General features: G+C 38.9%; 1 protein-coding gene across 1 annotated transcript; it reads right to left on the bottom strand.

Annotated features, from left to right (window-relative positions):
* Nucleotides 1-918: 918 nt before the first annotated feature.
* LTA4H (leukotriene A4 hydrolase) lies at nt 919-15836 on the bottom strand. The gene is made up of 19 exons (XM_072036361.1): nt 15620-15836; nt 14739-14869; nt 12554-12674; nt 12005-12073; nt 11142-11246; nt 9793-9845; nt 9088-9160; nt 8619-8759; nt 8347-8370; nt 7273-7343; nt 7043-7154; nt 5980-6124; nt 5761-5864; nt 5349-5419; nt 4731-4785; nt 3754-3849; nt 3133-3215; nt 1764-1868; nt 919-1447 (listed from the first exon to the last, which is right to left on the bottom strand). Exons 1-19 carry the CDS (start codon nt 15770-15772, stop codon nt 1327-1329), a joined length of 1833 nt encoding a protein of 610 aa, XP_071892462.1. The 5' UTR covers nt 15773-15836; the 3' UTR covers nt 919-1326.
* Between the last annotated feature and the right edge of the window lie 90 nt (nt 15837-15926).

Here is a 15926-nt window from a genome sequence, read left to right as displayed (position 1 = left end):
TCCTATTAAACCCATAGTAATTCACACCAGTGGAAAATATTCTCCTACAACACAGGAGAGTAAATAAGGGAATTGGAATGATGGACTGGGGCCAATGGGGTTCAACAAAACCAAGTGCCAGGTACTACACTTTGGTCACAACCCCACACAGAGCTACAGGCTTGGGGCAGAGTGGCTGGAAAGCTGTGCAGAGGAAAAGGCTCTGGGGGTGTTGGTGGATGCTCACCTGAACACGAGCCGGCAGTGTGCCCAGGTGGCCAAGAAGGCCAATGGCATCCTGACTTGCATCAGGAATAGTGCAGCCAGCAGGACCAGGGAGGTGATCGCCCCCCTGTGCTCTGCTCTGGAGAGGCCACACCTGGAGTGCTGTGCTCAGCTTTGGGCCCCTCACTACAAGAAGGACATCGAGGCCCTGGAGCGTGTCCAGAGAAGGGCTATGAAGCTGGTGAAGGGTCCGGAGCATAGGTCCTGTGGGGAGCAGCTGAAGGAACTGGGCTTGTTTAGGCTGCAGAAGAGGATGCTCAGGGGAGACCTTATTGCTCTCTAAACTACCTGAAAGGAACGGGTGGGGAGCTGGGGGTCAGCCTCTTCTCCCAGGTAACTAGTGATAGGGCTAGAGGGAATGGCCTCAGGTCACACCAGGGGAGGTTCAGTTTGGAGATGAGGAGACATTTCTTCTCAGAAAGAGCAGTCAGGCACTGGAATGGGTTGCCCAGAGAGGTGGTGGAGTCACCATCCCTGGGGGTGTTTCAGGAAGGGGTAGATGTGATGCTTAAGGACACGGTTTAGTGGGCAGTATTGGTGGTATTGGACAATTGGACCACATGATCACAGAGGTAGGTCGTTGCCAACCTTAGTGATCCTATAATTCTATTATTCTGACACTTTTTGTACAGATCAACACACAGACAAGTAGACTGAGCGATAAAAAGATTTATTTTTCAGTTGTCAGATACTTGAAGTTATTTTCATATTACTGTGAAAAAAAAAAAAAAGAAAGCTATGCACAAAGTTATGCCATCCACCAGTTAATTTTCCATGTTTTAAAATTCCATGGTTCACTATATCTTATACAGCTTCTTTGCATGTTTCATGAATTGCCTGTAAGAAAACCTTTCTCCCAGTTCCAGAGATTTAGTGATTTTGCAGTAATACTTGGGAGGTACAAAACAGAAAGTACCAAATTTGATCCAGAAAGTTCATTTTAAGCTAAATTAGTACCAAAGCAGCAGATCATTTATGGCATAATCAAGCACACATATGAATGGTTTGCAGAATCAGTCTTTTTTCAGCAACTAGAAAATTTCAAAGTAATCAATAAACTTGTCACTGATCCTGTTTCAAGTCTTTGCCCACAAGCATTGATGTGACCGGGTGCATACAGGCTCTGTGCTCTAGGAATGTCTTGACAGTCAGATCTCGAGACTTGTCAAAATTGTAGAGATCCCTAAAAAAAAAAAACAAACAAGCACAGCATTACAAAAAAAAGAATCTGTGAAAAAACAGTATAACGCAGATTTTCTCAAAGTTTTACTTTTATCTTGACAGCCTGACATTAAGAGACATATTGAGAAACTAGTGTTTCCTCTCTTAAAAAGTCAGCAAGTGGAACGTGACTCTGAAGATAAGCTTGTTGGCAGTATATAGAAAATTGTTTTATCACTATAAAATATAACAAATACTTACATGGTGTCAAGACATATATTCCATTATACTAAAAACGCCAACATTGTTAGCTCCTACAATTTGGAGATTACTTTTACCTGAACAAGGGCCGAGTAAACTTCATTCTCCCTTGATCTGTTGCCATTTTTAGAGCCAGAGGAATAGCTTCTTCCCACTTGGACTGGATACAGAGGCGTAGCCATCTGAAAAAAAAAAAAAAAAAAGAAAAAAAAGTTATTTTTCATTTGCAGTTGTCTTATGATTCTGTTTCCATAAATGCCCTAGACAGTGCTGTGTGCTCATAGACTAGAATTTCAGCATATATAAAATACTAACGTAAGTGCAATTTAAAATATTTAGTGTCTGAGTGGCAGGTTACAAAGTGGACTTTCTCATAAAACACAAAAAAAAGTTTCCAAGTTTCTCCAAAATTGTCTTTTTACTGCGGCTATATATATTTTTTTATGTTAGAGTAGCATCCAGTTGCATCACTCAAAGCTGAATTATAAAGTACTTTCCACATTTGACCAAGTTACCAAAAAACTTGAAGAAAAACACAAACAAAATCTCACCAGGTTTTGTTTTAAAAATATAAGAAAATATTCTTTTAAGAAACAAGAACTATACTTACAAGAACTATACTGTATGCTTAAAAACATTTAGTTTTGTTCATGATAAGGAATGAAGAACTCTAATTTAGCAATAAGGCAGAATAACTATCACTACTGCAAATGTACCCAAGTATGTAACAATAGCAAAGTATGTAATTCTTCTAAACATTTGTGAAGATTACTTTTGTTCCCAAACAAAAAAAAAAAAATTAAAAAAGTATTTATTTTTAAACACATGGCCTGTTTTAACAATGCATATACAAAGTAGAAGAAGTTAGGATGGCGTAAAAATCAAGACATGTAGCACAAGGCTTTTCGTATTTGTTTAGAGACTTCTCTTGATATGTGCTTATTTTGAAGAGACAAAAGCTTTGTAATAGCAGGCATTAAAATGTGACAAAAAAGAGTTGCGTTGGAAAATAAACACAAAACAAGTAAACAAAAATGAACACACACGCACACCAGCACATCAACAGAACTCATTAGGCCAGCCCGGAAGTCCTGACTGACAAATGGAAAGATTTTTCAATATCTTTGAGTCAAAGAGAGGCTCATTAGTGTATTATCCAGTACCACCCCCAAAATAAGTTATCAGGTCATCAGACTCCTTTGCAAGCATGACAGATGTGAATAAAGCACAGTTAATCCACTGCTCCCTTCCCGTTGTTCTACTAGACTATATTTACCCAATTTATAAGTAACAATACCGCTCTGGTAAGCAGGTTTACACATACACATAAATAGTAATGACTGCATCAGAGCTATAAAACAGTATAGCTCAGATCATTTCTGAGGCAGGACAGTTTGTTTTATGGAAGCATTTAAAGTGAGAAAAAATGTCCATACTAGAACAAACCTGAATCGTATTTCAGAATTAGTTATAGCATTGAAGTCATATACTTGCTGCATTCGTTTAACATGTGACACTGGAAGAGGAGCCTAAAAAAGGAAATTGCATAGTCAGAAATAAGACAGAGGCACGCTTCATTCCACACACTCCAAAAATAAACAGGTTCATTTAAAAAGATTGATGCTACAAACGATTTAAAAGCTTACCATGATAAATATTTGAATTTGTTCCCTTCACCTCTTCAGAACATTAGTGAAGGGGCAAGGAATAAGTGCAATGGTTAGCAAATTCCCACATCCAGCACTACCAAAACGTACAAATCTTGAACTAATTTCATTCTGTTTCATTTACAGCATTTATAGCTCATTTGCAGGTCGCAAACACCACATACAGACAAATTCAAGCACCTTCTAGTTTTGTTTTTATTTTTCAATCCAAAGTAGTTCACATGTTGTTCATCTGCTGAAGAACCAAAAGGTAAGTAGGGCTGATGGTTTTAGAGACTACGTATGGTTAGAGCAGGTTATTTTAGCAAGACTTAAGAGAACATTTAATTCCAAAGAACATTTGGTCTTCTGTGCCTCCTTTTGTGATACAAGAATCAGGTTACCACAGGCATGCTTTTACCTCCAGCAGCAACTGTCCCAGGAACTCAATCAGCTGATGAGATGACATTTCCTTCAGGTCTGCCGAGCTGAATGAGCCCAAATCACTCTCTTTTGCCTAAAAGAGAATGGTTTACTTAAGTTTCTAATAGGTATTTTAAAGCACAAACAGGTGTAACTTTGTTTCAACATCTGCATTTCCTTTTGCTCTATTTCCCATAAAAACACATCAATTTGTATCTGCACAGTAGATACTATAAGATTCTACTGGTAGGAGGTAAGCCATTGTCTGACACTTGGTATTTCCTTACTTTCACTTCTACTTGTTTTCTCTCCACTGATCTTTCTGTCTCCCCTATCTTTCTATTAAAGTCACATGAAAATCAAATACTTTTTCTATAAAATTTTACACTGAGAAAACAAGGTTAAAGACAATACACAAGTAGAGTGAAAAGCCACAAGGCCAACAAAAGGAAGGTACATTGAATCCTTTGTTAGTTGTATGAGTTTAATGGTAAAAATTATGAGATGATTGTATGGTTATTAGGTATTTATTACAATTTATGCATTTTAAGTTTTGATGAGAAATACATCCTAGCCCTAGTGTAACGTAGAGGTATTATTGCTATATAATCAGTAACATAGAGATACCTCTCTTTATGTTTCTCATCAAGCCATAATAACAGGGTTTCAAAAAGAACATTCCCAGTTTGGTTGTTACATACACGTAACACAAAGCTGGCTGAGCGCCTTGGGGAAAAAAAAAAAAAAAAAAAAAAGAGTACTGCACTTCACGTACAGAAGTTGTAGTAAGTCCACAGACTCCGTGATGAAAGGCTAGTATACAGAATGCAAAATCCCTGGCAGCAATACTATCACCATAATAAATGCATTCTCTCTCATCAAGTGATAGATTCCAGAAGAGAATGACTCACTTTGTGTATAGAAAATTAGCTTTTCAAGACACAGAGATATTAGCAGAATTCTTGAACCACTCACTTTGATCCATCTTTGGCTCAAGGCAACACAGGCATTTGCTAGTGTCATATCATATCTGTCAGAGATTAAAAACAAAGGATCACACTTTGGAAACACAAAACGCTTCTGTAATGTTTTTACAAGAACGCTTAGAAATTGTTTTCGAATGTCTCCACTTCTGTTCATTGTAGGCTCCAACTTAATAAGGCAATATAATTTACAAAAGTTCAGTTATCACAAAGTGTATTTTTGTTTTAGTTACAAGCATCTTGTGCATAGGTGACACTATACATTGATCTCACACACCTCTAAAATGATTGGTATTTCCAAGTACATTGAACATATATTACACCATCTAAGTGAAAAGAGAGCATTACTGTAACAGACTATCAAGGGAAAAAAATATACCTTTCCTGGCACATTTCAAAGTAAAATGAATTTTCACCAGCAAAACAAACAAATGTAACAGCAACACTTGGTTCTATATAAACATCTATTTTTACATAGTGCAAGGACATTTTCTAATAAAAGGTTTATGGGAAGACTTCTACCCTGTTTACACACTGCTTCATGACTGTTTGAAAAATCACGTGCAATCTGAACAAGAGAAACATGTTATAAACAAACAAAAATGCTTACGTAGGCTTCACCGGTGGCATTCCTGGAGCGTGCATCCAAGAGTTCCAGTCAACTTTATCAAGAATATCTACCTACAAGCGACAGAAATTCTGACTGGATTTTAAGTGTTATTTTTAGACAAAAGCATACCCTATGAAGTCTAATTTCAATCTGACTTTTCCGCCCCCCTTTAATATCCCTCCAACTTGGAGAATCTTATACACAGCACTTCAAAACAAAACATAATAGAAATAAAATACCTCTAGAAAAAAAAAAAGCATCATAATGCAAACCCATCTTTGTAAGATTCCAGACTGCATTGCATTGAGATCAAGATAAAGAGGAGAAAGAAGAAGAACTGGTCCTTAAAGAAGGTAATTCCTGAGTTATGTTATAGTTTTATATAATTGAAAGGTTTTAAACACAATCCAACCTTATCCTTGAAGTAGGAGTACAAGAACTTCTTCCACTCATCAGTTCCTACGCTCTTATAAGCGAACTGCTGAATGTAAGCCTTCAAGAAGCCCATGAAGACATCTAACAGTTAGAAAGAACAAACAATTGTTTCAACATTTGAAATTAAAATGGTAAAAAATAAAATATATATATATATATATATATATATATATATATAAGTCTGATCAACACCTACCTGGTCCTCCAAGAAGTTGCTCAAGGTGAAAAAGCAAAGCAAAGCCTTTCTCATATGGAACAGATGAATAGGCCGCATCAAGATCAATGTCACTCAGATCAGGGACGAGGTTAGTTACGGGATTTGTATCTCCAAGAGTTTTTATCTGTGACAAAGATAAAAGAAAATACATGAATCTAGAAAGACTAACATTTTTGCAAGTCACCACTAATCCTATTTCTACAGGTATCATCAATCCAAGATAGAGATCACCTCATCATCCCAATGTAGTTAATTACAGTCACATTTGTTGCAGTCATGATCACCTGGTAAAATATTTATCCCTTTCTTAACAAACTACTCACTCTAAATATGTGATATAAAAAAAAACAGTAAGGAAACAATAAAATATGCAAACTGCATCACCAAACACAGTGAGAAGGAGCTACGTTATCACAGACAAGAAATCTGAAAACTGAAGTTTAACTATGGTATCTAACCATGAAACTAAACAACCCTCTTAGACAGCAACAGATCTGGAATACTCTCAGTTATAACTCAGCATGCAGGAAAAAATAAATCCATTATTTGCATTTGGCACTGGCAATTCTGCAGTTTTGCTTGTAGATAAGCTGGTGGCACTACGGGACATAGTTTAGTGATGGGACTTGGCAGGTTGGGTTGATGGTTGGACTGTATGACCCTGAAGGTCTTTTCCAACTTAAACGATTCCATGACTCTACAATTTTGACAAACTTTCAGCTGCCAATTAGTATGCTAACAGATAACAATATTACAGTTTTAATACTACAGTTTAGCCACATCAGTAACAACCAAGAGAGCCAGGAAAGATGTCCACCCTTATAGAACAGCTTGAAATGTTTCAAAATGCTTAACCTATTCTCTAAGCATATTAAGCATTAGGAAGACAACATATTCCTTGTAATCAACGTCGTGCACCTCTAGTAAGAAGGCGTTAGGAAAGCTGACTAGGTAAGTCTTATTTGTGGGAAATGTGAAATCAACTTTATTTTATTTAGGTATATACCTAAAACAAAGTTGTCAGAACTTTTAACATACTCACTGTATTTTGCAGTTCTCTCCAACCACCAAGGGCTTGAAAGTGCCTGAACTGCTCACCAAACAACCGACCACCAATCCTGCGTTCCAGATACACAGTGTGTCCCTCATTCAGCCTGGAAATACATTGATAATGTCAGCACTGGTAGGACAGCAGAACTCATTTCATTGGTCTTTTTATAGATTAGTTTTAATACATGGTTTGCATTACATTGCATTGAATATCATACCTACCAGAAGTGCTCCCATGTTTTGTTTGTTACCAAGTTTCCTGTCCAGCTATGAGAGATTTCATGGGCAATAACCTAAAACACAGAAAAACAATGACAGTCTTACTGTTTAGACTCCTCTTGAAAACAAATGATCAAATCCTTATAGAAAGGAAAAATCCTAGCAGGATTACTGCACTGTATTCACAAAGCCAAATGATATTGTATATATTGGATCTGTAAACTTATCCATATAAATATTATTTAAAGGACTAACAATGCCTTTGAATGAACCTCCTCTGGAAATAATTTTGAATTTGTAGCTTGCAAGTCATAGAGCCACACTGATCAACAAAAATAATTCCTCTGATAGTACCATGCAGGCACTCATTTATGAAGTTGTATTACAGAACACTGGACACATAGCAAGCCATGAACTAGTATTACTTTCCCACAAAAGCAAACAATGCAGGGCTGGGATGTTCTAAAACAGCAAACAGAAAGCAGGATAGTGATGCAAAATGTACCCATGTCTAATATTTCAGTTTTCTTAGAAGAAACATCATATAGGGAATCATATTCGCTTTTTAAGCAGTATATCAGTCTGGTAAGAGAGACTTAAAGAGATAAAACAGCATCCAGAGTACTCAACTTCCCAGACAAAACAAGAATTTATTCATGTCGTTCTCACAATTTCCACTTTAATGTACCCAATGCGAGTTCCAGTACGTAGATAGGTATATAGAGGAAGAAACTTCCTACAAACAATTAAGATGAAATCAATATGGTTGTGATTTTAAGCATACAGGACAAGAAGACTGCAACGGAGCAGCAGACTTCAGTCAGTCCCCTGTGTATACAGTCATGTTATTTTCATCTGTTTGTTTCATAAGTGAATGTATAAAAAAATGGATACATCTCCAATTTCTCTAGGGTTTACTTATAATTAAAACTCACTTTGTAAGACTTCTTGAATCACTGCATTAGCTTTTAATTCCCCCAATGAACAAGAGACTAAGTTTTCAGATATCCATTACAAAGCTAAGATGCAAATTCAACCTATGTTCTGCTTGAAGACATGAACTTATTGTGCACTTACATTTGATAGAGATCGATCACCTGCCTAAAAACAGAAAAAAAAAAGACAAGGTAAGACAAGGTAGTTGTCAGTTCAAGTAAAACTCAATATACACCACTTACTGCAGTTCCATGCATGATCCCTAAACTCCAAAGGGGACAGAAAAATTTACAGTTCTCGGGAGGGCGGGGGGGGGGGGAGGGGGAAGATTAGCAGTCTGTAAATTAACATCCATCACTTGACGGATGAGCAAGCTCTAAGGAATAGCTGAATTTTGTCAGTGTTACACTTACCAATAGCGTTGGAGTCACAAAAGTAAGACAAGGATTCTCCATGCCACCATAAGGAAAAGAAGGTGGTAAGACTAACAAGTCATACTGTCCCCACACATAGGGTCCTGCTAAATCTTCTGCTATTTGCAGCATAGCTTCAGTCTGAAACAAGAATTCCCGTTAGTTTCTAATATGATTTCTGACTACAAACACTAAACAAGTTATACATGTAAGCTACTGACCCCACACTTCATTCTCTTTGACCTTGGGAAGCACCACATGTAAAATGAGCACAATGCTGTGCATCAATACTTTAGTTTAGTAAGAGTTTTGTGCTGTGCTGGAAGAGAGCAGCATTTTTTGTGGTGGAAAGCAGAGAAAGGAGGACTACGGATGAACAAATCTGGACAAAACCTGAAGCTGGAGCCAGTTCCTTTTCCATTACCATGTAAAACAAATAGTTGACAAAACAGTTCTGTTAATTACCTACCTCAGCAAATTCATAGGCTGACTTATCCACTAACTCCTTTTCAGCCCACACCAGTGTCCTTGGACCAATCTGCCTGTTGAAAGTGAAAATGCCAGCAAGACACCATGAACGGGAGATCATTCCATGGGAAGCTAACACAGACAGCATACATTTAATGTGCTCAGGAGAAACCCATGATGCTGAAGAAACTGGTTACAATCTCCCTCTCCATTGCTAAAGTGACACTAGAAGAAGCTTTAGAAAACAAACAAGCCATAAATATCCACTGCTCAGGACAAATAAATGGGCAACACATTTACAGATTGTAAAATGCTGTAAGCCCTATTAAACAAGCATTATTATGGGCTAGCTTAACACATTCTTGTGCAGACAAGCAATGAGGCTGAAAATTTCATTTTCTCCCTTTTGTACATAATCAGGCCTATCTGTTACCAGAGGAAAAAGATACTACTATTCCTTCAGCTTAAAATGCCCTTGGGAGATTTCAATCAACTCCAAAGTCTTCAGAGTATTTCTTTATCTTACAGCAAAAGTATATTCAATAGAAAAACGATGCAAGAGTGAATCAAGATGCATATGATACAAAGATTTCACAAGACAGTAATAAATTCAGCAAGGTGCAGTATTGTAGAACAAATTAAATACTCTGAAGATTTAAAAAAAAACACACAATTATTATTATTTACTTTATATTGATTCACTCACCTGCTTTCTAAAGCTCCAACCACTAAAGCAATCAAGTAGCAAGGTATGGGAACCTAAGTAAGAACATGAAAAAAAGACTTACTGTAAAGTGAGCTATCAATATCATTGATTCAAAGAAAAACAAAGTTATGTAAACAAAAAAGAATGTACATTTCCTCTACAGCTTTCTGTCTTACATTATGATAAAGGCATTTTTCCCCCAAATGATATTCCTTTATCTGAAAGTACGTGTTTCATCGATCTTTCAGGTAAAGGCCACAAACTTTTAAATACCATTTCTGCTTGAAAAGAAAAATCCTGTAGCTGTAGCATAGCACAGGACCAGGTTTGGTTACTGTTCAAAAGAAAATTAGTTTTCCAAACTAATTCCAGTGTTACTAAATTTTATGGAAGCAGATAACATGCAACAGACATCTCACAAACTAGACCAAGAGTTGCAAAGGTTTTTGGCTACAAACTAGACCAAGAGTTGCAAAGGTTTTTGGCTCTACAGAGCAGGTACTGTATTGAAGAGCTCCCAGATAAGGTGAACACTTTTTTCTTTTTTCCTCTCCCCTCCCCTCTCTCAAGTTTCACCCAGCAGCCAAATCAACCCAACAGCTGCTGCAGTTGAGGTTCCACTCCTCTCCCCAGCCACTCAAGTCTGTCCATCCATCCCTCCACACATTTATTCAGACCCTCCAGTAGTCCAGATCGACTTACTAAGGTTTTTCATTTTTTTCTGCCTGTTCAGCAAAATAAACTAAGCTCACTAAGAGATCCCATACACACCAGAGCTGTAACCCCAAAAGCAAAGCACAAAAAAGCCAGGAGAGTAAATTGAGACTGCCACTCTAAGAACACTGGAATCATTAAACTAGCTGCACCACTTAATGAAACTTCATCCTAATAACAGTCATTTTTTAATTAGCTAGAGACACTTTCCATAAAAGCCAAAGTTTTCACCTTTTAATAGTCTCTGTTGTCAGAATGTGCACCGCTTCAAGTTTAATTTGATTCCAATGTTCAGCTTCACTGCAAAAATCTTGGTAAGCTTAAAATTCGCAGGATCTGGTTTTCAAAATTCACTCCCGTGCTATTAAATCCCACCCATTAGTTCCCAAGAATCAATGCAGACAGAGGTGTTTCCACAGTACTAGCTTTCAGCATATTAAACATTTCCAAAAAAATCATCAGGCTTTTCTGGGAATTCCAGATGACCAGGAAACATCACCAGCACTTACTGGATTGAACCTATTGTCAGTCATTTGATTTACTGGTGATATCAAAAACATATCTGAACTGGCTGTAAACTGCAAGAGTTAGGAAAAAAGACATTAGGAACCCCTCTACTAGCCTGCAGCACTCACATTCTGTCTGAAACGGTATATCTTCCGACTGCTGTCCTCTGGGTCAGGCATTTCTCCATCGCGATTGGCACTCATAAGAGCCACCAGCTCTTTAGGAACAGATACCTGAAAGTGCAACCATGAGGAACTCAGTTGGCATACGGGAGTATATAACATACTAGAAGCAGCTGGAGCAAAAGAATAGCCCTGATTTGTTCTATCTGAAAATTTTCCCCTTCAGGTAGAATATGCCGTATAGAAAATATTGACTTAGGACAATAGTTAATTAACCAAAAGGACCACCTCTGACAAACGTTCGAAGTTTCACTTTCTTTAAAATACTAATCATCACAATGCACATCTGTCTTTGTGCTTCTTTAAAACAATTGGACTACTTATGACAACTCTGCAAAGGTGCCCCAACTCTGTACCAGAAAGTATTACTTCAGGTAAATATGAAATAACTTCAAGTATTTTTACTTCACAACACTTTGTTGTTTGACTGTCAGACTTTCCTGGTTTAAGACTGTATTTTTTCCTACTGCAGAACTTTTTTTCTTTTAGACATAAAGATACATATGAATGAAAAAAAGAGATGATGCCTAGAGAAGTGCTAAAGAGAAGATAAGCACATTTTTGGCTCTTGCAGTAAGCTAAAAGTCATAGAATCATAGAATATCCCGAGTTGGAGGGGACCCATAAGGATCATCAAGTCCAACTCCTGGCACCACACAGGTCTACCCAAAAGTTTAGACCATGTGGCTAAGCGCACAGTCCAATATTCTCTGTTTTTATTTGAGGCCATATGCTAGCAGCTACAAAAATAAAATCATTCATTGTAGCGATGGCATTTACTTAGGCACACGTGACTTAGACTCATCTACCTCTGCATAGTATGTTAGCTTCACAGCTGGTGTATCTTGGCAAGGAAGGATGGCTCTGCAATGGGTAGCCTAGAAGAAAAAACATAAAATGTAGCATTCTTTCTTACACAAAGGATTACAAATGAACCACTATTATATTGGAAACCTATACAGTTCCTGCAGTGAATTCATTATCCACAAACCAATACTTCCTGTCATTTATAGCTTACACTAGTCTTACATTGAAAGATTTTCTAAAGAAAAATCGTTAGGTAAGACATCATTAATCACACACGCTGATTGCGAAGGACTAGATGTTCTTCAGCAAGAATACTGGAGAAGGTAAAACAGTTCTGGACCTATTAAACTGCAAACATAAAATAAAATCTCAGCAATGTTATGATTTTATTTTTTTCTGTTTAGGGCCATTGACACACACAATTACAAGTTAAAGGTTACTGTACTTATCCCATACTAGCCTTCCCCTCCTGTTTAGAAACTGTGGGAATTGACATGTAAACAACAACTGTGATATGTAAACAACAACTTAGAAAGATTAGTCAACTCAACCTGGCACTGGCTGAAGAGAAATGGGTGTTTCTTTCCAGAAGTTTGCTCTGGTGTAAACCATTGGAGAGCTGAAGACTGTGGAGAGCTTTCGAAAGAAATTTCGATAATTGCTTCTTGTCCCCTATACAAGAAAGAACACAGTCAGAGAGTTTTGACAGGACTTGTGATCACTCCTGGCATTCCTCTACAAAGCTTGCTGGAAAATGTGCCTGCAGCGCTGTCTCAGGAGCACTGATAATGCAAACAAGTAGCACACTACTACAGCTTCTCCCAGTTATGATTATAAAAAAATAGCTGGTTTATTTCAATTTTGATGTCACAAGAACACTTCCATTATTGTTTTTACTAACCAGCATTTTCTCCTCTTTTACCATTCAAGGAGAACACGGACTTTTTCTTTAAACTATTTGGACAACCTAAGTTCACACAGTTTTCCCAAAACTATCTAATGATGTACACATAAGTATAAAAAACTCAATTCAGTAAGTAAATAAAAAAGCATATATTACATGCCATAACAACACAGTATTTGCACATTGTGTAAATCAAAATAATTAAATTGTGCAGTTGATATTAGATTCTGTTAAAGTGATCCTTTAGAAGAAAAAAATACTATAAATAATAATTACTGGAAAACCCTATGAGCAGTAAGGTTAATGAGAAAAAAAAGTTTAAATTTAATTTAAGGCTTAAGGACTTAAGTCAAATTTAACAGCTGTGCTAGATCAGCATCAGCTTGCTATCAAGAGAAAACAAAACAAAAAAACAAGTTCATCCTCTTGTTTTTTGTTTGTACTGTTTTTTAAAGCAGAACAAAACCATGACCAGCAGCAAAAGCAGGCAGAAGTACTTGCTTCTATTATCTGTAAGCTCCATGTATAGATGCATTTCTCTCAAATTAACAATCAAATCATAAACCAGAACAAACTCCAGCAATCAAAGCTGTTAGACACTAGATAAGCAGACCAAATATACATATCTCGTTTATAACCGGCATTCCAAAGTACATATTTGACAGCAAAAGAAAAAACAATTTGTATTACCATAAGGCACACGTGCTTACTGAACAGTCAGACTTCCAGTTGTAACTCTTAACCTTTCCTATCACTGTTCTATTTCCATTTACATGGAAGACTGTAACATAAGATTACAAATTCTTACAACCAAGACTCAAAACTATTTGTAGGTGATTTTTCTTAGAAGAAGAAAGTCTGGTGACTAAAAAAATCTGAGTTTTTTTCAGATCTGAAAAATCTGAAAAGAAACAATTCCCTATGTCTCTGCTGCCTGTTTGTCCAAGGCATTCATTCATTCAATTTCACATCAAACCACCACAGCTCTCCGAGAAGGGACCAATCTCTTATGACAGCCTTTTTTCTTCCACTTCACTTATGTTTGTGAACTGCACTAATTCACAGAGTGAAGAAAAAATTTAGAATCAAATATGAATTTGTAGGGATAGTAACCAGTTTTGAAAATGAAATGATAAGAAACAACTTACAATTTTATTCAAGAAGGGAACCTCCTTGTACAATCAGGACTTTCAGCTTTAGCAAATGAGATGATACAGAGTTGTAGCATACAACTCAAACTGTTAAAAACGTATGATACTTTTGCAAGAATTTTCTATTTCATGCAATTTAAAAGAGGTAAATCACCATTCTCCATGGTGTTGCCAAAATTCGAGTTCCTCTTTTTAGGGTATTTGGGTTAGGCAATACAATAAAGCTTTTATTACTTGAAAACATATTCCCAGGTAATTGTAGGGGCAACCTGCACTTCTACAGCAATGCAGGGTCAGTCAGTAACAGGGTCAGGAACTCCACATGCTCCACACTGGGGTAATTCCAAACAAGATATAACTCTGGCAGGTGAAGGACATTAACAACAAGAAGTGCTGGAACAACTGTGAAACAGCTCACATCATTTCACTGCTTACTTTAGCAAGCCACTCTGTACATTTAAAATAGAGACCTGGACACAGGTACAGACTCCCAAAGCTTTGCCTGTCTCATGAAGGCCAAATATTAATTTTGTCTACAACATCGTAGAACAAATACATTCAACACCTTAATTTACAAGTCCCTTTGTAAGCTTTACACAAAGACCTTGCAAACAGGAAAGCAGCTTTTATAGCACAGCTTGGAAAGCATCTCAAAGAACAGGCAGACGTGTAAATATATACCTTCTTAGCTCAAAAGGAAGCGTGATTTCCAAGGGGGTCCCCTTGAACTTATGTTTTTCTCCAAAAGCAAATTTTGCATCCTGTCCATTCGCGGTCACTTTAAATACCTGAAGGTCTTTTGTATCCAAGACCTGTAATGAAGCAAATATTACCTACTTGTTAAACAGCGTTAACAATTATCACAGCGCTCCTCAAATCATAAAGACAAGTCTATCTGAAGCTAAAGGAAGATTTGAATAGTTCTAGGTAAAACTGGGATGATTAAATAACCACACTGGGCACTGGGGATCAGCACTTTAAGAGAGTAGCACGGAACTTGACAAACCGGAGGGAGAGGAAGGTGAAAGCTGATTTCTGGCTACGAACACGGAAAAGGGGAAACAGGAGGTTACTAAGCACACAAAGGTGAAGGAGCTCACATGGCTGCCGTGGAATGAGGAGGAGGCTACAAGGGCGCCTGCCAAGACTTCCAGCCAAGCCCTTCAGGCAAGCACCAACAAGGCAGCGCTCACACACGCGAAATGAAGAATAAAGCTCTGGCCTTCGCTATTAACAGAACGGGCTTTCCCAAAACACAAGCGCCAACCCCGAAAGGGGACGGCAGGGGGAAAAGGCAACCGAAGCACAGCCGCGAAGCCCGGCTCCCCCCTCACCCCCAACGGCCACAACGGCCCGGCACAGGCCGCGGCTGCAGGGGGCGCCAGGGGCCGGGGCAGCGGCTGAGGGGAGCCCGAGGGGAGCCCGAGGGGAGCCTGAGGGCAGGCGGCGACCCCATCCCCATCCCCATCCCCGTCCCCGTCCCCGTCCCCTCAGCGAGGCGGCTCCGCGCGGGCCGTTGCGGTGGTCGCTCCCCGCTCCCCCCCCCCCCTCCCCGCGGTTACCAGGCAACGCAGCGCCTCGCGCTCGGCGCGCAGGGTGAAGGCGGCCGCGCCCCGCAGCGCCCGCGCGCCGAAGTCGACCCGGCAGCGCAGGTGCAGGTGGCGCGTGAGGCAGCAGGCGGGGGACGCGAAGGAGCTGGGGTCCGCCGCCGCCATGGCTCGGGCTGTGCACGCTGAGCTGAGCGCCCGCCGCGCGCCGCCTCCTGCTGAGGGGAGGGGAGGGGAGGGGGGAGCAGAGGGAGGTGGTGCCGCGCGGGGACCGCTGGGAAATGTAGTTCTGCGCGCCATAGGAATCAGCGAGGGCAGCGCG

This window comes from Anas platyrhynchos, chromosome 1 (assembly GCF_047663525.1).
Source record: "Anas platyrhynchos isolate ZD024472 breed Pekin duck chromosome 1, IASCAAS_PekinDuck_T2T, whole genome shotgun sequence".
NCBI lineage: Eukaryota > Metazoa > Chordata > Aves > Anseriformes > Anatidae > Anas > Anas platyrhynchos.
The sequence above is the reverse complement of the archived record's forward strand: the minus strand, read 5'-3'. Positions and strand labels throughout refer to the sequence as shown.

Excerpts from the sequence above, each read along its gene's own strand:
- LTA4H (XM_072036361.1), bottom strand. The coding sequence starts at position 15,772 with ATGGCGGCGGCGGACCCCAGCTCCTTCGCGTCCCCCGCCTGCTGCCTC. Across the intron at positions 12,675-14,738 it reads CTTCCTTTTGAGCTAAGAAG|GGGACAAGAAGCAATTATCG; the intron begins GTATATATTTAC and ends TTTCTTGTATAG. Across the intron at positions 12,074-12,553 it reads TTCTCTTCAGCCAGTGCCAG|GCTACCCATTGCAGAGCCAT; the intron begins GTTGAGTTGACT and ends TTTTTCTTCTAG.